Source organism: Anguilla anguilla, chromosome 18 (assembly GCF_013347855.1).
Source record: "Anguilla anguilla isolate fAngAng1 chromosome 18, fAngAng1.pri, whole genome shotgun sequence".
Lineage (NCBI taxonomy): Eukaryota > Metazoa > Chordata > Actinopteri > Anguilliformes > Anguillidae > Anguilla > Anguilla anguilla.
In genome coordinates, this window is record NC_049218.1 from 9,399,365 (window position 1) to 9,421,785 (window position 22,421).

Consider the following 22,421-nt stretch of genomic DNA (forward strand, 5'->3'; position numbering starts at 1 on the left):
GCGATTTGTTGCGTCCATAATGCATGTTGGGATAGCTGGCAACACGAGGCAGGCAGGTGAACCGACCCGGTGAACAGGAAACACGGTGTGATAACCGATCAGATTAAAGATCCGACGTGTAAATTGTTCGCCATTTCAAATTTTATTACGCCCACAAGTGACCAATTGTGGGAGGTGAGAGTGATGCCAGGCAATCTCGTCCGCGGACGTGTGGCTTCACCCTTTGAGAGAGAGGCTCTGCCCACCCTCTACTGATGGTCTAATATAGGGATCTAGGAGTCGAATCCTAGAGGGCTACTTTGGGCTCTATGGTGTGAGCATTTCACTTGCATGTGCAAGTAAATTTTTCTGTGTGTGAACATGGGGGAAAAAAACATTTTAAAAAGATATATATGAAGAGAACTGTTTAACTTTCAAGAGGACCACAGTGAATGGCTTAGACAATAAAGCATTTTTTGTTTGTAACATTTGTGTTTGCCCTGTGTTGTTGTTATTTTTTGGTATCATCAGTCCGGTTCACTGAAACAGGTTTTATCAATTCAGATGTTTATAACAGTGAAGGGAAAGAATACAAACAGCACACGTGTTTATTAGTGATTGCATGTGTGTCTGTGTAACATTATAATTATGATACGTTAATGTTAAAGTGCTCAACAAAACTGCATGCCCCTAAATTTTTCAAATTGGGGGTACAAGTATTTGTTAAAAAAAGTAAGCATAGAGCCCTGCCAGTGTGTCTGCTGGTTTCTGATGTGTTCCTGCACTTAAGTGCTCCAGTTAATTCACTGGATTGGCTACAGAGTCTGCACATCTTGTTTCCAAGGCCTAAATTGGCTCTCAGTTGAAAGGAAATCACAAAAACCAGCAGAGACTGTGGCCCTCTAGGACTGGAGTTTGAGACTGCCGGTTTAGTAGATTTCATCTGTTACCATTTCAACTTTGCTTTTATTTGTAACCACTGGTGGTAGTGAATAATATAGGCTAATTTGTGTCCGAAGACTTCTCTGGTTGTAATATAGTTATATTGTTTTAGAGGCATGACATACAGTGCATGTTTGCTTTGAGGTCATTCTGTATCTCATCAAAATAATCTAGGATATTTCCTAATTGGCAGTTGTGCAGTAACTGAAGGCTAATTTTGAGATTTTGCATGGAATTTTGCACCTGGGATGACAGTCAGTTTGCCATTGTTTTATAAAAAAAATTTATGATGTCATTAAGCAGTGGTTTACACCCAGCTGTGAATAATAGCTTCCCTGTTTCCCAGCCACAATAATTTTAAGCCGCAAACCAAGAGCTGCAGTATGACACAGAGAAATCAACGATTAGGCTGTGCCCTCCAAAACTATTGTAATGTTGTTTGTGAAATGCTATACCATGAAATAAAGGCTAATTGTCTATAATTTTGTCTTTTGATCTTAACTCCAAAAGTATAGCAAAAACAGCAAATTTCAATCTACCGTTAGCATAGTTTTGGAGGGCACTGTGTGCTTCATATCGTTACGTTTGAAATGTAACATTGCAAAATAAAATGCATTATTACTACTGTTGGAGTTGTTAAAAATGGGAATTTAAGCGGGTTTGTTATTTTGGGGTGAATTTAAGTAGGTCTCTTAATGTTTGGTAATTTTGTATTCAGAGAACCCATCTTGTGCTCCCAGAGTACAGTGGGATGCCATTCGGTAAGTTGTTGATTGAGAGTGAATAGTGTGGTGACAGGCAGCAGACCTATCGGATGGACCCTTATGCCATCGATGACTGCACATTGGGAGGATATGCCAGTCAGTTCTGAAGGGGCTGAATGCTAGTTCGTGTAAACTGGGAGACGCACGATCCCTGCGGCAGCTGCAGGAGAGCGCGAGCGATTGGATCGTACTGTGCACTGTGAGGCCGTTTGGCTCTATATCAGGAACATCCCATGGTAACCTGCACACACATGCAGCAATGCCCCAGGGGTGTGTGAGCGATGTGCCGGTGCTGTGTTTTCACTGATGTTGGTACAAAAAAGCCCGTCAACTGCTTAACTGTCAATGGCCTTCACATCACTGATAAATGATGCTCACGTCCGTGACTGAAGCATGTGCACGACTGAAGTCGCACTGTGTCACAGCAACGAAGCATATTTCCTAATTCAGAAGCAATGGGAATTTGTGCAGCGAGACGTGCGCTAACTTGCTAGCTCGGTACAAGGACTATTTCCCCTTGGCCATGACTTTCTTTCAGACAGGCACAGTATGTTTGGCAGTGAAAGCCACCTCCCTTCCTCTGCCATTACATGTGAGAAAGACCAGCACCACAAAAGATGTCGCTAAAGTGAGCATAACATTAGAACCAAAAAAGGCAGCCCTAAACATATAGCTAAAATTTGTAAAAGTTTCAAATTTTAGAATTTAAGTCGATACAAATCTAATTTCTCCATTCCTAACAGAATCGGGTTCATTTATTTATTTATTTATTTATTTTAATCAGGAATACTGTTAGTATGTTGAGCAAATGTGTAGTCTAAATAACTAAACCTGAGACTACATGAAATGCGGATTTGTTGCATGTGTGCAATATGTGCAGGTGTATCAGCCAATCACAGTACAGGAGATGAGAAGTCAGCGTTATCAGTTAGGTTTTTAATGAAAGGAGATGCAGTAGAATTTCGCTCTCATTACTAGATCAAATAAGATCTAGTACTCTAATATGTTTATAATTCTTTATTAAAAATAATGTGTAAGTAGATTAGATAAGCAGTGCTTTATTATGACATTATAATAGCTTGCGTTAATCTATGATATAGTTAATGACTAAAACATATTCCTTTAGCAAACTGGGCCTTTATAAACGTTCCCTTAGAAAACTGGGCGTTTCTAATCAGGTTCCCCTAGCTATTCTGCTGTGCCATTTGTCATCATTATAATGATCAGTCAGCTGAGCTTGATCAGGCTAACCTAGACAGCATACTTTTTTAATGTCACCTGTTGCTTACGTACAACTTGACTCATGCCGGGTGGATTTTGGTTCAGTAAGGCTCCGTGCCGTGTCGTGACGTTTCCAGTTTAGGGAAGCCTGAAAGTGTGTCAGCCTTCCCTCACAGCAAAGAACGCTCCCTGCCAGTGGGTAGGCTCCGCGCGAACGACAACATGCAAACGTGAGGCAAAGCCAGGTCCACGCTGGGCAGAGGCACGGTCACCATGGTTACACTGTGATGTAACCTTGACCTCTGGCTCCGGAGACGGTTTCAGCCTGCCGTCACAAACGCGCAGCGTTTTTTCTGGCGGGTTGGTAAATTTAGCGCAGCTGGTGTCTCCAAACACAGCTTACCTGCACGGCCACAAGTCTCATTAAAAATCTCTCTCTCTCCAGCACGAGCGCGTAGGTTTGAGACCCTGAGTGTGTTATCGGCAGTGCGTAGGGATAGGGATCAATCGGTGATGCAGTCGGTTGTATTTATTGACAGTCAGTTTTCAGTTGTTTTGAATATGCTTTTGACAAATTTTTATTTCCAGATTATATCGTGCTAATTAAAATAGCTTACAGAATACAGGAGATTGGTGTTTAGCCATTTGAAAAAAATGTCTTTCATGTGTTCTGCAGGATCATGCGAGCTTATTGCAGTGCTCTTGAAATGAAATCAGCTTGCAGCGATGCAGCCGGCATATGACTGTGACTGCTTATTGAAAATTGGGTGAAAGTAACTTTTTAAAATTATAATTATACAACAAAAAGTGCTGGGAAATGCTAGTTTTGTCCCCTGCAGAGGAAATAAAATCTAAATTACCCATGATCCCCCTGTCAGTCAGTTTGCTGTGTGCTGCTGCTGAGTTGGAGCAGGTGACTGTTGGCTACCTGCCGTACTCGTACTGTACCAGTGTGTGGCTGAATCCCAGGAGGCCAGGCCTGGCTGGGGTGTTGGTTGAGCACCACTTGGTGACCGCGTTCATTATGCTGGTCATTGTTTCAGCCGCTCGGGCTACCAGGCCGTTTTGGCAGTTTGTTAAGGAAGGCCTGCGGAGAAGTCTGGTTGTGACACCGCCAGCGTGCGTCTAACGTGTGGCCAACGGCAGGAATGGCGGTGACAATGGGGACAGAAATGGCTGCCGGTGATAATTTGAGCCGCTCTTTAGAACATCACCCACACAGCCCCTGGTTCTCATGCTTTCTGATGCGCTGTTGACCTAATAAGGTCAAAACTGACTCTAAAGGGGGGAATGAGGGGCAGCAACCTCGTGCTTCAGTGCTCATCACAGCCCCTGTTGTTGATTGGGGGAGAGCGCAGACAGGCACGTGCTCCACTCTGGAGCACGTAGTGTGGGGCTGCTGCTCAGTCAGGAGCTCTTTCCAGGTTTATAAAGTGATTTTGGTTAAAATTATCATGGATTTGATGTGTGAATAGAAGTGCTCACTATATCCAGTGATCCAGTGTTCATTTTCCTAAAGATGGGGGGTGTCAATGCTGCCATTTCATTTTGTACATAGTCAGGAGCTGGGAGTCCCTTGTGCTACACCAAGCCAAGATGAAAAAAACAAAGGGGGGGGGGGGTTGGGCATTTTAAGGGGGTGTGGCTTCATAAGACGTCCCTCTCTCTGAATTCCCTCTCTGCAGCCAGGAGAATTGTTTTTAAAAATGTATTGTTATAAAGTTACTTATTGTTGCTCTTCACTCAGTCATACAGTTTAAAAAAAAAAAAAAAAAAAACTGGAAGGTGTGTAGCCCTTGAACACCTGGTTAGGGGGTTACCTGATTTTGATATGAGGCGTGTGACTGCCCTGTACAACAGGACTCAGCTGTGCAGACCCACTGTGTATGAAAGGTTTTGAGTCACTGCCATGATTGAAACCTCTGAATAGTACTGAGCTGTTAATTGTTCTTAATTAGGCTTTAATGTCTACTGAAGGATACTTACTCCTCTTAAGGTCCCATTATGTCTAAAGTAACTGCATCCATATTCACATCCCAGGACTTTCATGAGTCAGATCAACTTATGCTTTAGTTTACTGTAATGTGCTGTACGACAAATTATCTGCTTAGAAAGAGGTTACATTCCTGAATTGAACTATGCAACTATAGACTGACAGTTAAAACCATTGGAGTTCTAACTGCTGAGAGTGTACTGGTCACTGAAACTGAACTATTTGTGAAAAATTCACAGTTCAGTGACAGAGCTGCAACTGGAAATGTACCAACCAAACCAAAATGAAATGCATTTAATTTGAGCACAAAGCATTCTTTCAGTAACCTTAACTGATCAGGATAATTTCTGTGACAAAAATCCAGCATACATAGTGGGCCCCAGGACTGAGTTTGAAAGCAGTTGCTCTACAGGACTCTGATAGAGGACTGACTGAATTGTGGAACATTATTAGTGTACTGTCTGGACTTAGGCAGTGGAGGATAGTTTCTTTTACTGTATCATGCAAATGTGTGATGTCTGTCATTTTTTCACTGCTTCCCCTCTTCCCCAGGTCATCTTGAATGTTTTAATGTGAGAAAAGAATAAAAAATTTATTTGTATTCAAACGCTGATAATTCTTCACGTCACACAAATTTCCAGTGCATTTACTGCATTACACCCCTTGAGTTGTTATGCTAATCTCCTCATGGATAGACTGTCCCTAATGTTGCCATGGAAGAATATTGTGCGCATGAGAACATTTAACTTCACCCCTTGCTAAACTGGCCACTAAAACTTTGCCGCAGCCAAAAGAACAGACATGAAAATAGGGGGGGGGGGTGCACAGCTCGGCGTAGCCAGTGGCCATTGTGAGCACCACCAGGTGCTCGTATGCGGCCGTTATTATCACTGTTTAATTAATTCAGAGTGCTGACAAGACAGGGGTCCTACCGCAGCCGCGGCGATCTGCTTCAGCGCCAAACTGTCTCTCTGCAGTGATCAACGTCTGGCCGTTTATAGGTGAACGCGTGCAGAAATCGGTCCGCCGTTAATTTTCCCAAAAAAATGTTTATGGTAAAGATATATGGCGTTGGTCAACTTAGACAACATTTTCCGTTTTCTAGTCTGAAGAATTTGTAACGTACGTACAATATCCAAGAAGCTTTTTAAAAATTTAATTCGTCCTGTATTTGGATCGTTTTTGACTGTGGAATATAGCGCGAGCTTCAGTCTGCCGTGTTTAGTGAACTTTGAGCAGCCAGAAGCAGCCGTCAGTCTGCTCCTACCATTCTCCCTGAGCTTCAGGCTTTCTGAAGCCGTGCCACTTCATTTACCGCCATGAATAGAAACGGCAGCTTGCTCATGGTCCAGTACAGCTCTGCGCTGCTAAGGCTAACAATAGGCATCTGGAGGAGCAGAAACCTCTCGCCACCGAACGCAGAACGAAGGGGAAAAGAAAAGAGAAAAAAAACATCCCAAGAATTAAATCTGTCCTCGTTTGTTCAGCTGCTCACTCCTCATTAGCGTCAGTGCGATTTTCAGGTCTCCGCCTGTTATTTAACGGCTTGCTTGCGTTATCAGATGAATGCGGTCTTCACCAGTTGATGAAAATGATTTTGTTTTATGGTGTTTCATACACTTTTCTGTTTAGATGGTTTTAAATGTATGAGTTATGTACCAGCAGAACACAAACAAATAAGCAAGTGTAATCTTGGAAAGGAGAACTATTATTATATATACATAAATTGAGTCTATTATTTCATTATTTCTGTTTATTTATTTGTGTTTTCTACATGCTACTGTTTATACTTTTACCTTTTTTTTCGATTGACACTACAAACCTAACTTCTGGGAAGAATATTGTCTGAAAATGTCTTCCAATAAATGCACATTTTCATTTGTTGCTTCATGGTCTTACATCAATATCTCATCTATCATATTTTCAGTTAATGACTGACAGGCCCAGGATGTAGCTGTGTGTGTTATACATAAGATGCTTTAAGTGCTTTCTTTTTTTCTTTCTTCTTTTTCATGGACTGGTGGCAATTGCACGACTCTGTTAAACAGTACTTGACTCCCTTGACATTTTAACACCTGAGCAACAGGCTTCACATTGAGGGGTGTGAGGTGTACCAGCGTAACCGGGTGTGTAAATAAATACTCTGTCAGATACAGGCCCCAGCTACAGGGCCACAGCGCCACAGGCTCCGGGGTGTGTCCAGGGCAGTAAATGTACAGAGGTAACTGGGGGTAATGCAGATTGTATCAGACACAGGTGATTTGTGGCCGTTTCCATGCCCACGGTGGATGTGGTACCTGCACTGTTTCTGGTCTGGCACCCTGTGGTGGCTGGTTCCTGCAGGTTAGAACAGATCTGTTGTGTCCCCTGTCCTCTCTGGGTGAGTGTTTGGAGCACAGCCGACTCCGTTTGAGTCGCACAAACTTTTGCACACGCCAGCTTCCCCGAGATACCCCCCCCCCCCCCCCCCCCCCCCAAGGCTGCAGCTGCTTAGCTGTGTACATCAAGGGCCCTCAGACCAGCACACGGCAGCCACCCCCCCCCCCCAAGCCTGTGTCTGCCCACCCCTCAACCCCCCCACCCTAGACCATAACGCCCAGCAATAGCTGCTGACCTCACACTCCTAGCGTGAGCTGACGAAATGTTTATCAGGCTCTCGCCCAGAACACTGAGGTCACGCAGAATCCATCTCCATGACACGAGCCCCAAGGGGAAATCAGATCATGCTGTGTTGCCGTGTTGACTGGCCCTCGGCACCGTTTCTGGTTACTGCCAGTCATCACGAAGATTGAAATGCTGTGGAAAAGATTTTTAAAAGCAAAGACCACATTTTATCGAAATCCCAACAGAGTGTAAGATAACCTGAAACTGCAGGGGCTGAAAGACAAACATGTCAGGTTGCGTTTTACAGTTCAATTACTTTCTGTTATGTTACTTACAACATGATAATTTAAAGGCAATTTGTCCTTAATTACTATTCGAGTTAAAATTTCCTGGATTATCATGAGACTTTATAACTGTATCTTTAAAATGCAGATAATTGTTCGCAAAGTATTTGTACAAACTTTTAACAAATGTATATATTCTGTATGAAAGGTACCTCTAATCTCTCAGTGAATTACATGTTTTTAGTGCTCTGTGAGATTGTTTCCATAATTTGCTCCCAGCAAATTTCATTTATTTGGTGTATGATTTCTGCATATGAACAATTGACAGTGTATAATTTAGTTATTTGGCGGGAACTCCCAGCCAAAGCCTTGTAGAAGGCGTGGCACCCATGGCAGTCAAACCCCATGAGAGCTGCACTCAGAGTACGAAATTAGCTGCTGCCAGCTAGTCATTTTTACCTGTGGCTGGTAAGTTTGCCCTACCAATCACTGACTTTGGCAGGTAACCACCTATTGCTTGGAGGTCCTGTTCTATTCTAAACATCTAGCTGTCTGGTAAAACTGTGAAATTGGCTGGTGAATTTTGGGATGCAACACCCACTGTGTGGTGCCAGTGGATGAAAAAAAAATGTTAGTTTCCTGCCCTGACTGCACATATGAAGTTACAGCTTTATGAGTTCAACCATCAAGGTCCATGTTTCAGAGCCTAACAGATGAGTGTAGAGAGGGGTTCTTTTCTGTTCTTTCATAAACATAACATAACATAATGACGAGAACAGGCCATTCAGCCCAATAATGCATGCCATTTTCCTGACTAAATTAGTGCTCTGATTACCTCCAGACTAGCTAGTAGCCTATCTAGCACCATATCAAGCCCAGTCTTGAAAATCACCAGAGTTTCTGCCTCTACTACTCTCTGTATGAAACAAAAAAATATTTGTAATGTCTAATAGAAACATAAAAAAATTGAAACATTGAGGTGTATTCTGAAATGGTAGGCTAGGTCTTCTAGATGTTTGTGGAAGACTGCCAGTGAATGCTGGCAGGAGGATGCTGAACAGGGCAGTCTGGTTGGAGTGAATGGGTGTGATCGTAGTCTAAACCACTCACAGCTCATGAGTGTGAGAGATCTGGATTTAATGGAGAGAGGCACCTGATGCCAGTGAAGGATGCTGAAATGGCGGTATGGCCTGTGTGAACTTAAGAAGGTGGAAAAGCCCAGGCAGCACCAGCAGCAATTCTGGGCCCAGTGCTGGGGCCTGACGGTACGGGCTGGTAGGTCAACCAGGAAAGCACTGCTGTAGCCCAGATGAAAGATGATAGATTGATGGTCCTGATCAAAAGAAGTGTAACTCAGGATTGCTGTACTAAAAAAAAAAAAACTGCCCAGCTTAAGTCCATTACTCTCCACTTCTACACCTTACTTTGAATTTTAAATCATTGGCAATACAAACGAGCTGAGAGAAAGGTCAGAGTAAGTCCAATCCATGAAGCTGATTGGAAAGCTGTCAGTGGACAAATGGAATATATCCTGGGTAGGGAATCTGTATGGGAATGCATTTAAAAAATGTACACATTTTGACTCCCTGTAACACTTTTAAAGACAAAAACAAACGTATGGTTATCAAATTTTCTTTTGATTATCTCTGCTTTCTAGTCTGTTCGCACTCAGAACATACTCAACACATAGGGTGGATGCACTGTAATATAGCTGAGCAAAACAGCTATACCTGGTAGATAAATTATTTATCTATCTACAGGTTATAGGCGTTTCTAAAGGAAACTGATTATACAGACAAATCATTGGTCAAGAGACAATATAAAAAAAATATTGAGAGTTGGTATGATTTTATTTCTTTCAAAACATTAGCCTAGTTTACAACTTGGTGGCAGGTGCAAGTTGTTCTTTTCAGTAGTGCTCTCAAACATTGGCATTTGTTCAAGTACTTTGTTTTCAGCGTGGACGCTTTCAGCAAGTCAAGCCATTAACGGCACGAACAGGACTGCTTTACTCACGACCCGTTCCGTCTGTTCGTCCTGAGTCACTGGTGGTTTGTCACGCCAGGAATATCGCGAAATTGATTACGTAGATCTTGGTAATTTCTGTAAAAATAAAGACTGAAGTCGAGGCTGAGTTAGAGTGCCTCTCCGTTTTGAATTGATGTGATCCTGACGCTTAGGTTACGCAGGAGTCACGCATCAATCTTGACTCACTGAACTGTATTGTACTGACTGTACCAAAGCAGCGTGAGAGAGGCTGCGATTGACGAAACCACCTGATTTTTTTCAGCAAAAAGTCACGCTTTTTGTCGTGTGCACGCCGAGTTCGAACTGAACATTGGAATGTCACTCGTTCGTTAAACATGACGGTCGTGCCGTTGCTTTGTGAACTTTGCAATTTGATTAGAATATCTATCATGGAACAGTTTTGAGATCAATATGTGGCTTCAATCACTGCAGAAAGTGTACGCAAATATTAATTCAGACGAAGTAGCAAAACGGCTCGTTTCGTTTGGAAATGGTATCTCAAAATAACACATGAAAGAAAAATATTCGGTAAAAAGAATATGACGATGCTCCGGTTCTTCGTGGTTTCATTTGCAAGATGTTGCTATGTGCTAACCTGCAGCAAAATGGTTTTATTGCTTAACTAGCGTCTCCACACCCCGTTGTATTGAGAACACACTTTGCCGTTTGGCGATTCCTCAGTAAATAAAAAAGGCAAGAGCTATTTCCCCTGAATACTGTTGGGCTGTAATACATATTTTTTAAAGTCTGTAAAGACTGTACTGGATTATCATGTCTGATACTTACTATTTATTATGAATATTATCATGGCACTGTAGCCTACCAGCTGCAGTATTAGAGCTTGGTTTGATAGTTACCGCTAACAATCCCTTCTCAATTAGCCTCATATCTTATTGTTTCATAGTAATATGATTTATAGCATAATGGTTAGGGAACTGAGCTCGCAAGTCCCCGGCTGTTGTTTTGATTCTCAGGTGGGGTCATTTCAAGGTACTTGTCCTGATTTGCTTCAGTAAATGCCCAACTAGATGAAGGGATTGCATGTGAAGTAATGTAACTCAGTCTGGATAACAGCATCTCTAAATACTGAAAATTAGCATTTAAAATCTAGCATTGTCACTGTTGGCTAAATCGCTTGTCTGAAGCCCTTCTGCGAAGCTGAGAGAGAGAGAGCAGGATATTTGGTATTTTGGTTTTTTAAGATTATTATTGTATTTTTGTTTTTATGTGATTTGAAAAAAAAGTGTGAAAAGCTGACAAACATAAGTAATTTCCTTTGCATGAATATTATCGTTTACATAGAAAAATACTGGACAAAGACATACATACATGTTCAAGCTGATTATAAAAATTGCAACACTAAGATACATTAGACTGCTCAATTATGTACGTAGGAACTAATATTATATCTGAAGGTGTATATCAGGCAACCTCAAATGAGGTTGCACAGTCTGTGACTGATGGGTTCCTAACAGAGCCTGAGGTTAGGTCTGTGCTGGGACGGGTCTGTGGGTCAGGACTGCGCCACCCTCTCCAGGAATCTAATTATTAAACCTTACAAACCTTATTATCTCTATACACAACAAGATTCTTTGTACATAAATGCTTCTTGTAAAATAATCCAGAGTCTGAAGGATCATTACTGGTGTCTAAAGGGTTAATGTATTTCAAATAATTATTTGATCCAGGTCTGTTCTGCGGTGATTCAGACACAAGTTCTGACTAAGCAACATTCTGCAGCATGAAACGCCTGATGTTTTGGCTCACCGGGTGCCATTTATGGATTAAATGCATGAGTAAACCTTGTAATACCGGCAGGTGTGGACAGATTTGCACAATATCAAAACCTGAGCCTCAGTTACTTAAAATATAAATGTTTGCTCTTCACAGATAAACCTGCTAGCTTCTCTGAGTGTGATTTGCTTGAGCGATTATGAAGTTCATATTTCAGTTTAAAGTGCTTTATAAAGTCTAAATTATGTATTATATCATAGAGTACTGGCAGTACATACAATACTAAAGATCTTCATTGGACAAATTTATATCTGGCAATTATTAGTCATAATTATATCTGGTCATATTTTACATAGAAAACAGTGGCATCAAAACTTTTTTACAAGCTTTATAAAGATTAGCTAAGAAGGCTGTATGAAAGAAACAATGCAGGTTTTGAGTTACACAGTGTGCTCTATACAAAGTAGATGAACAAACTGGGTGAATAAAGCAATTATCTCCAGTGCTAATAATTATTTAAAAATACAAGAACAAGAATAATCCTCATTTAACATGCTACTTTTTCTAAGTTAACCTTGGACTTGGGGAACTGTACTGTGGCCTCCATGGCTTCCTGTTTAACTGGGGTGTAACAATGAGGTAACAGTAAAATTCATGTGTCATCCTTCAGCACAGGGAAAGGCAAAGAGCCCTCTAAAGAAATAATACAAAGGGTTGTGAACCTTCAAAATTCTGGAAATGGGGACAAACAAGTAAAAGCTAAAGAAAGGCACCGCCTTCCACTACTAAGAAGAAGTTTAAAATTACTGGAACAGCGGTGAACATGCCTGATAGAGGATGCAAGTGCCTCCTTTCCTCAGCGCATGTAGTAGATTTGGAGTCAAGTGTCCAGATCTACCATTACACACCAGCCTTGGGTCAGTAGGGCAGGTGCGCAGAAAAAAGCTTCTACTGAGGGCATTGTGCAAAGAGGGGTGTTTGGAGTTTGCTTACATGGCTGCGGAACTTTTATTAGAACTGGTGGTTGTGGTCGCCAAAATAAGTCTTCAGCCAGGCATACCAGCGGTAGGGTTTGGAGTCCGAAGAGAGATACTTATGTTGAAAAAAGGGTCCCATCTGCGGTGCAATATGATGGTGGAGCTGTGATATTATGGGGGTTGCTTGCATTGGTCCTAGGGCTCTGGTTAAGGTGAATGGAATTATGAATTCCAGTGAGTGCCAAGACATTTGTCCTGATCTAAGATCCTCCACTATATTCACCAGTCTCATGAAACACTATAAGAGGACAGCTTGTATTTATTTGATCTTTTTTTTTTTTTTTGTCAATAATTCGAAGGGCGCTTTACATTTAATTCATGTATTAATTCAAACACATGGATAAATATAATTCTGTGCAATTGTGCAAACCTAACAGTAACCCAACAAACAATATCCACATTCCCTGTATCAGTTCAAACGGCCATAAACCGAGTACTGTAGATTCAGTCCAGTCCAGTGCTGGAAGAACTCCAGTCCGCAGATTGTGGCTCTCTCCCCTGCGTAGTTGTAGAGTAAAAGCCCACATAGGGGATCCTTTGTTTAGGAGGGTCTAGGCATGGAAGATAATTTACAAGCCGCTAAAGTCCCACGCGATTGGCTGGCCAGGGGCTGTCTGCGTCTGCGAAAGGCTTGCCCTGCCTGTCTGCAGTATTGCCACTGCTCTCCAGCGCTCTGATCATGACACCCTGGGCTCAGCTTGCAGAAGAATCAGCTACAGTAGCCAGTTATTCTTTTGAAGCTGAAGGAAGCAAGATGGCTACCTTGTAAGATATGTTACCCAAAATTGAGGGTCTGCTTTTGAAAAAGGAAAAGGTAAAAAAAAGAAAGAAAGAAAAAAATCACAGTTTTTTTTTTGCATCTTTGTTATCTGAGTCTGGAATCATTTCTCTGCATCTGGCTGCTCTGTGTTAAATATTATTATTTCTCATTTTGATTTACGTTAATGAGGTCTGTTCTGGCTCCTGTTCTGCAGTTGGGGTGCAAGGATATTGCCAAACCACGGAAAAAGAGACGAGTTTCCAAGGTAACGGGCACCCACTTTTTCATGTCTGAAGTAATGTTGGTGGTTCAGACACGGCTCAGCTTTTTCAGGAAATCCATTATTATTAAGAGTAATGTGAAAGCATCTGCTGTTCCTTTGAAAGTGCAATGCTGCATTTGTATCACAGATTTGCACGTCTTTTTTTTCAGATGAATTGTAGCCTGTGTTTATCCAGGTTTGCTTATGATTGGTCTGTGAAATTGTAACAGAATTTTGTGAATTGTTGTTCAGAGACAGGTTAGCTGTAATGATCTCGTGCAGCTCACCGACACCAGGAAGGAAGTTTGCTTTGAAAATTTTGTGCCAAGTGCTCACCAGCGTGAGATTATGCCGCTATTGCTGGTACTTTTCTGCGTTTGAAGTTCCTTAGAGCATCAGAGGACTTGCAAAGGTGAAAGCTGCTTACATAAAGCAAAAAAATAAAAATAAAAATGCATACCTGAGATTATGAAGATTGACTGATGTTCAGCCTTGCATAAAATTAATGATTTTGTAAATAACTAATTAAAACTGAATTCTGTGGCTGTTTAAAACACCTGTGCTTGCATATTGAGACACACCGGAGTGTTTAATGGATTCGTGCACAGAGAGCTGCTCTGTGCTGCTTTGCATCTGACATGTTGTTGTTTTTTTTTAAAGCTGATCACCACAGGTTTTGTTACACTCTCAGGACAGGCAGCTGTGGTGCTGTGCTGCTCCTGTCGCCAGTCCCCTGACTGTTACGGCTAAATGCTGCCTCTCCGCTAACTACGCTAACTTCCCCAGGAGCCGTTGCTCTGAAGGGGGATGGTCCTTAGAATTCTGGGAGCAATCTCAGCCCTGTTGCTATGCGGGAGGCAGGGGAGGGAGACGCTATTGAACGGCGCTCTGAAGTCAGAGTCGACCGCGCGTTGTGCCTCGGCTTCCAGAGCTGTGGAAACCCAAAAGAATAGAACAAAGGAGGTAACGCTACAGCCTCCAAAATCTTGACTCATGACATGCTTTAAACGAGCAGAAGGAACACCTCCGTCGCCGGTCGCGGCGTGGAAGGTTATTGCGCCGTCGCTGCCTGGTTCACTTGGCTGCTGGTTGCGGTAAATTAAACCTCACGGCTATCTTGAGTGTAAGTTTTATTTTCGCTCGGTGCTAATTAGTCAAGTCGTGCTTAAGGAGTTTGTGCTTTTTGCTTTGCTGTGTTGCCAAATTAAGACAAGCTGCTGTGACCAGAAACTAACCCAGTCGTGTGTAATTACCTCCCTTCACTGTGAGTACAGTATCGAATCCCCATCGGACCGGGCAGAGTTCCCTACAACCAGCTGGCGTTGGAATGGCTGTGCTTTTTAAACAGTGAACATGTGAATAAAAAGCAGTGAGTTTTGGGGAAAGTGTGTTCTCAGAGGAACAGTGCATCACCAGAACGTGCAATGTTACTGGCCTATGGCTGCATGCGTTGTGTGTAATCTCTGATCACAAAATTAAAGCAACACTTTGGGATACTATGCAAAACAGGTAAAAGCATTGTATGTCACTCGTACTGGATAATGGCATGCTGCTTATTAATATTAATATGGAGATAACAAACTTCAGACCTGCTTGTTAATATGGAGATTTCACTGTTCAGTTTTGCATATTAATATGGCATTGTCACAGTTGAGCTGTGCTGATTACTGAGGAGATATCACAATTCAGCTCTGCTTATTAATATGGAGATATCACAATTCAGCTCTGCTTATTAATATGGAGATATCACAGTTCACTGCTGTGATGGGTGCTTTGAAGGAGACGGGAGCATGGATCTCAAATGTCTTAGACACTTTGGTGGATTGACACAGCTGGAGATCCATGTCCTCATTCAAAATGTATGATCACTCAGTGTGATAAAGAATAAAAACCCCTTTGCTGATAGGAGGTTACGTTGGGTTCAAAGCAGAAAAGGAATTAAACCAGATTAATTTAAAGCAAAGTTTGACCCCACCAGTTTTACTAGGTCTGATGAAAGTGAACTGATAGTGCATCTGTGTTCAGCGTATAGGGACTCCCTACATTTAGCAAATACCAAGAACACCAGACTCAATGCTGTGTGAATACCATATGGAAGCGCTCATGTGGAATCTTATTGTGTCTTCCGCTAGTGTTTGAAGTTATTAATGTCTTGTGCTATTTCCGGAATAATTGCTGTTACATTACAAATTTGCAGTGATATCATGAAAAATTAATTTCCATAACAGATGCCTAAGCTTACACTTACCGCCTCTTGTATTATACATGCACACCAATGGAATATGAAATACACTGTAATATTATTGTAAAAACATTAACTTTTTTGAACATATGATAAATGCATTTCACAGCAGCATATTTATAAGACAAATATATTGGAATGTGTGGAAGTAGCAATTATTTTTTCATATATATTATGATGTATTGCAATGTCTTGATAATACATTTCGGGATTTTTTTTTCAGCATGGTCCATTTCTGTACTGTTTATGGCGGCTGTTAAACCTGAAAGTTGACTGATTCGTGCAAAGTTTGATTACTTGTTGGAGAGGATCGTTACTGTAATATTGTGGAAAAAGCAGGTTAGTTTGGAGAAAATCACATCCCGTGTTGTTTTAGTTTTTATTTTCAATCAGAAAGTGAGTAGGAGAGTGCTGTAAGTTACCTTTCAGTTGTAATAATTGCATCGGCAGCAAAGTTATTGCCTCACCCCTTTTTCAACCAAACTATTGCATCACCCTCTATTTGGTGTGAGGGTTGATCTTAAGTGAAGGCATGTTTCCCCACGCTGCATCAGTACATAGCGAACTCAGGCTGCAGCTCAAGAGAGAAGAAAAATGTAAGGATCAAGTTAAAGTAAATATGGTCAAAAATAAACAAGCCACTGTTCCATTCCCTTAAGTATTAATGTAAGTATTGTTGAATTCCCCTAAGTGTTCGTGTAAGGTTGATGTAAGCAATCTTTAACTACTCTTAAGTGTTAATGTAAGGTTAATGTAAGTTTTGTTTAACTTCCTTGAGTCTTAATGCAAGCATTGTTAAAATGCTGTACGTGTTAGTGTAATCATTAGTTAACTTCCTTAAGTGTTAATGTACATACATTTATTATATGGAAACAAGCAAACATTCCGGTAGTTAGGGTTTAGGTATCACAGGATATTGAGTGGCAGATGGTTCATTTTAATTGTGGTGATGTGGATTTGCAGGTATGTAATAAGCTCATGTCATAAGCTCCAGGTTGTGGGCTGACAGTGCCTCATGGGATATAAGGGTACTCCCGAGTAAGGTGCTTAAACTGAATTGCTGAAATGGGTTGTTCAACATTTTAGACAGAAAGTAGCAAGATCACACCAGAAAGGTCCTCTGTGAGTAAATATAATGTATGCTCATACACTCACATAGCGGGTCACATGACATAAAGGGGATATAGCAGCCTGTGTCTACCTCCCTCCCCACTGCAGTCCTTAAACTATACCTCTCTCTCTCTTTCTACTTATCGCTCTCTCTCTCCTTCTCTTTTTGTTTTTTTCTTTCTCTGTTTCTCTGTCCCTTTCTCCCTTTCTCTCTGTCTTGCTCTCTTTCACATTGTGGCTCTCTCTGTAGTGAGAAGCCAAGCTCTTGCCCTTTTATTATATATTGGACAATGGCCTTGCTCTACTGTTGTGCTTCTGCATTTGTTCATATTGCTGGACCTTCCTTACACTCTGCTGTATGGCAGGCTGTTTGGTGGAGCACTGCTACTTATCGGTCTGGTTTATTACATTGTTCTTGTGCCACACCTGGTGTGTCCCCCAAAATAAAGTATTCTGTTGACATGCTCAGACCTCTCTCTCTCTTGTGCCCAGGGTGAGCTGGAGAAAGCCTCGGTCAATGGCACAAAACCACACCAGATGGAAGATTCCTGGCCGTTCCCAGAATATGTGCAGGCCTCGAAGGTCATCGCAGACCCCCCAGGAGTTAGATACTCACGGGATGATGTGGCACTTCCTCTGGAGACGGGACCCAGGACCGGAGACGACGTCAGCCAGCTCCTCCTTCAGCACGTCAGCGGGGTCCCTCACCAGGATCCAGGAGATATGAAACCAAATGGTGGTGCCTGTGTGGACCTGCCCTCTGCACCCCAAAGAACTTTTTCCATGCAGCATAGTTTCGGCTCAAATTCAAAACCCGCCTCGGCGACAGACTCAGCCTCCCCCCCAAAAAAGATCAAGATGGAGGAGCCGTGTGCATGGGCGGGCGAACAGTCTGTTAGGGACTCGGGGAGCAGTGATGGATTTGAGGATGCCCTATCCACACTGGCAGCTGTCGTTTGCTTCTCGATTTCGAATAAGGAGGAGCAGCTCTATAGCCCTCATTCTCCCACAGTGTGCACTTTGAAGAAAGAACCAGAGGAAATCTTTAGCAATGCTTGCCCTAAAAATGCTACTACCACTCCCACTCAGCTAATCGCTGACCCTGCCCTTGGGAGAGATGCTCAAAGGCTCTCTTTGCAAAGCGTGCAGTCCTTGGTCAAGCAAAGACACATCAGTATTGAGCAAGCTATTGCTATCGAGGCCCTAACCCAACTTGCAGTAGCACCCCTAATGACCCCCTCACAAGCACTTGACCAGGGCCAGCCCCACGAATACAGGCACTCATCAAGTTTGGCTTCAAGTACAGACTTAGATCCACAGCAGAGCAAGTTGGCATCAGATACTATTTCATACAAAGTGCCAGTAATCAGCACACCATCAAACCAAACCTCTGTCATCCAATCTCCATTAAGTAAGCAAAATAACTTCACCAACAGCTCACACAGCCTTTCCACAATAGGCAAGCTGTCCTTGCAGGACCTCTTAGAGGCCAGCTCAGAAGCGGAAAGGATGTCATCATGTATCAACTGTGAAAAGCACTTCCATAACCAGGACCAAGATCTTAACAGGAGAAGTGAGCATACACTTTGTCGAGTGGAGAGGGTAGACGGCACTTTCGAGGGGCACCAAAAGGAGGAAAGGATACCGCCACTTAGCAAAGTCACAAGGAATAAGGACGAGGAGGAGGTGGCAGCTCAGTTGGCACAGCTTGCCTTCATAATTGAATCGAGTCACAAGCAGAGCACTGTAAGCACAGCCCGTCCACTTGCCCCGCAGAGTACAAAGGACCAGAACATTAAGAACAGCTACCATTCGCTCCTGCACAAGCCTACCCCCAAGAAGCCCAAAACCACACCTTCCAAGCCCAGAATTTCAAAGAAAAAGGTCAACGCCAACAAGAGCGATAACAGCCATGAGTCCGACTTCCCAAAACGGTTAGCCAGTGGCAAGACCCCTCATAAGACCAAGGTCCAAAAAGTATTCCCGCTGCAGAAGGTGACAGGCCACCACAAGAACCTGTTTCCTCCCCAAGCCCAAATGGACCTTAAAAGATATATAGCAGAAGCTTACCACGAGAGGCATCAATTTCAGAAAGGCACCAACCTCTGCAGAGAGCCTGAGAGGCCACCTTTTTCTGGGTCCTGGGTTCAGAACGGTGTCACCTGCAAAAGTCCAAAGCTGGCTGCTTCCATTGGCTCCCATGATGACGGGCGTATTTGTAATGTTGACCAAGATCACGGCCAGAGGAATGGTCACCCGGAATCTCCGCTGGCACCGAGATGTCAGCATGACTTAATTACTCAGGTATCGCAGTCCGATGATGTTCTACGTAATGGTGCTACGCTCCAGGCGGGCTTTACAGAGGCCTGCTTGCCCAGTGAAATCTCCGACCCCAGGCTTGCGTTTCACGACAGAGCCGTGACTGAGAGCTCTGCAGGAGATCAGAGACCAGCTTTTCCAGCCAATGAGGGATACTGCAAGGTGGAGGCTTCAGGGTCAGTCACTGTCCTGTCCATTTCAAGTCCCAGCGGCGCAGGAAGTAACCCAACCTTTCCCGGGGAATCCACTCCCACTAAAAACACTCTTAACAGTTTTCTGGAGTCTCCTCTCAGATTCTTGGATACACCAACCAAGAATTTAATTGACACCCCATCGAAAAAAGGCACAAGCCCTTCACACTGCGGTTGCATGGGTAAGTCAGACCCTCATGTGTCACCTGGTTCATTCAGGCAGCTGAAAAAATGTGAATCTTGTTGCAAATGCTTTTGTGTCGTCAATTATATTTGGCACCAATGTTTTTCTGAATCTCTCTGTAGAGCAAATAATTGAAAAAGAAGAAGGGCCATATTATACTCACCTTGGATCAGGCCCAACTGTGGCAGCTGTGCGGGAAATGATGGAAAACAGGTAGGAACGGCTTCATCACTCTGACAGTGCAGTCCAGTAAAGCTGCATGCAGTCCAGTGCAGTTATTATCAGTAAAGCTGCATGCACACATTTTACATTTTTTGTTGCATTAAACTTCATGTAGAAGTACCAGCATAGCTGCCTCTGTGTGTTCTTCAAGCCCACATGCTGAACTAGTACAGAAGATCAGCTTTGGTTAGTGGGCCTGATTCCCCAGAACAATCTTTAAGTTTACAGTAAGTGAAACCTTGGTAAGTATTAACCAAACTGCTACTGATATTCAGGCAGAAAATGAGAAAGGGCAGAATGTGTGCATTACACAAAGTGACTGTTACAGAATGTGTATTTGGAGCATGTGAGTATGAATCATTTGTAGTGGATACTCTTGTATTCTTGGCTAAGTGAAATGGCATTCCTAAGTGAGTATCACATACTTCAAATATGTTGTTTCCCCCTGGCTCTGTAGCAACTCCCCAATAAGCCCCATGCCACTTTCCTGGGCCATTGCCTCTGCATATAGACCCCAGTGTGTACTCTAAAATGTATTACAATAATGCTAGCAGTACCTAGGAATGTATAACAGCAGCAGGTCTACCCAAATTAGTCTGTTAGCCCTGGGTGCTGCCTTACCAATAGGTAACATGAGAACAATGCCCCCCTGTAATGATTTATTTAAGCTCTAGGCGGCACCAAATCTTTTCTCGACACATTCCTTGGATCCCACTTTTCTTTACCAATTGAGCTCTTCAAGTGAAACAACTCAACGGTTGAAGCTATTTCACCAAATCAGTTCTGAGGTAAGTTGATGTAACTCCTTGTTCTTTAAAAATGTGTTGTTAATGTATATTTAGGAAGATTAATCTATGTATTCAACTGTAACATGTCATTAGTGAAGCCTTAAGGGCGATAATCACTTAGTTCATCAGTTGTTATATTAAAGATTACAATTTGTGTGGAGCATAGGTGAGGCAAGACGTTTGAGAGAGATACCCCCAGGCGTGTCTTTGCTATCCTTTTTCGCTGCCTAATATGTAGCTACCTAGCTGTATTTATACATAGCTACTACATTACCTAACATCTGAATTTTGTCCATTCCATTGATGGCTTGCTTGCAAGCTAGCTAATGTGCTTGATGAAATTTAAAAGTTGAGGTGAAAAGTTAGTTAGCTTGCTACCTAGCTAGTTAACATACAGTACTCTTCCTGAGGGCATCACTGCTTTTGGCTTGACAGCTAGTCAGTGGTTAAGTAGATGGTTAAGTCTGGGGGTCTAGGTAAGTTAGTATGCCTATACTTGATTTGTCTTAACTACATGGGGAAAGATTTTCCTCCTGGGTCCAGTATTCAAATATCAGATAAGAAGATGCGCCTATAACTAGTTAGATAGCTAGATGCTCGATTAGATAGCTAGATGTTTCCTCCTTCCTTATAATATTCCAATAAACACAATCTGTTTTGTAACTTTATGAATGGGAAGAATGTATGGAAAAAATGTATTTATAAAAATTTTTTGTTTCACACAGAAACAGTCAAAGATGTGGAACTACAAGAGGAAGACAACACGGTGTAGCTATAGCTGATGCTCTGAAAAGCATACAAGGTGGAGAACCCATCTAGGGTGCATCGTGAAGGTTTAATGTACCGCCAAAAACCATCAGGTGGCATAAACACAAGAATGTGGCCAACCCAGGCCAAAGAAATCTGGGGAAATCGCCAGTCTTTCTGCATAAGTATGAGAAAGATCAGAGGAAACTCTCTTTTCATTTGGCCCATAAGACTGGGATCAAACGTCCATTTACATGGACAGCTAGCAGGTGTGGACTGGCCATCCATCCCTGTCTGTTCACACTCCACAGGCCACCAGCATTTCATTTATTAGGATCCCCATTAGCTCCAGCAGAAGCAGCAGCTATTCTTCCTGTGGTCCACAGAGAACACAACTGTAAGTACATAGGACATTATCAGATTAAACATAAAGACAACAATAACGTTAAACAAAACACAATCCTTTGCTCCATTCCTTTAAACCACCAAAATGCTTTCCATAGAGAAAGAAACATCAAAGATGGTGTCTTCCCATATATTATGGCTAATCCACTATTACATCATAGCCCACATAACCTGCGCAGTTGGTTTTAACAAGTCTAAAATCGGCCAGTTTTTCAGAACTTGAGAACAGCTCAAAATCTTTCAGGATATCTATCCTGTGAGAACTTGGCATATGAATAAAATTGGCATCCAGAACGTTCAGACTTTCCAGAATGTTTTTGCTGAAAAGGGCATTCATCTGGTGGGTAGGATGGCAAGTGCCGAACGGGGATCTGCACAAGTGCTGGAACGACCTGCTGCTAAATTGGGTAACACCTGGATCAACAAGGAGAGCTTCAGACTCTGGGTGGATTGAAGTCTTTAAAAGATGAGACACATATCCTAATCCTTGATGGGCACCATTCTCACAAAAAGGCAGTCCTTTTGCAAGGGAGAAAAAGGGATCGTCATGATTGCCCTGCCACCCCCACTGCAGCCACAAACTGCAGCTGCTGGACAGGACCCTG

At 42.5% G+C, this 22,421-nt stretch overlaps 1 protein-coding gene across 4 annotated transcripts in view; it reads left to right on the plus strand.

Moving 5' to 3' along the window:
• The window catches only part of tet1 (tet methylcytosine dioxygenase 1), a 38,407-nt gene that overhangs the window by 3,152 nt on the left and 12,834 nt on the right, over positions 1 to 22,421 (plus strand). For 2 of the 4 annotated variants that reach the window (XM_035399942.1, XM_035399941.1), the window contains exons 3-5: positions 13,561 to 13,611; positions 17,453 to 19,652; positions 19,777 to 19,867. In XM_035399942.1, the coding sequence (XP_035255833.1) occupies positions 13,561 to 13,611; positions 17,453 to 19,652; positions 19,777 to 19,867 (2,342 nt within the window). Of the gene's footprint in view, positions 1 to 12,948; positions 13,401 to 13,560; positions 13,612 to 17,452; positions 19,653 to 19,776; positions 19,868 to 22,421 lie in introns of those variants that run through there. The other 2 variants (XM_035399944.1, XM_035399943.1) reach the window with 2 other exon arrangements.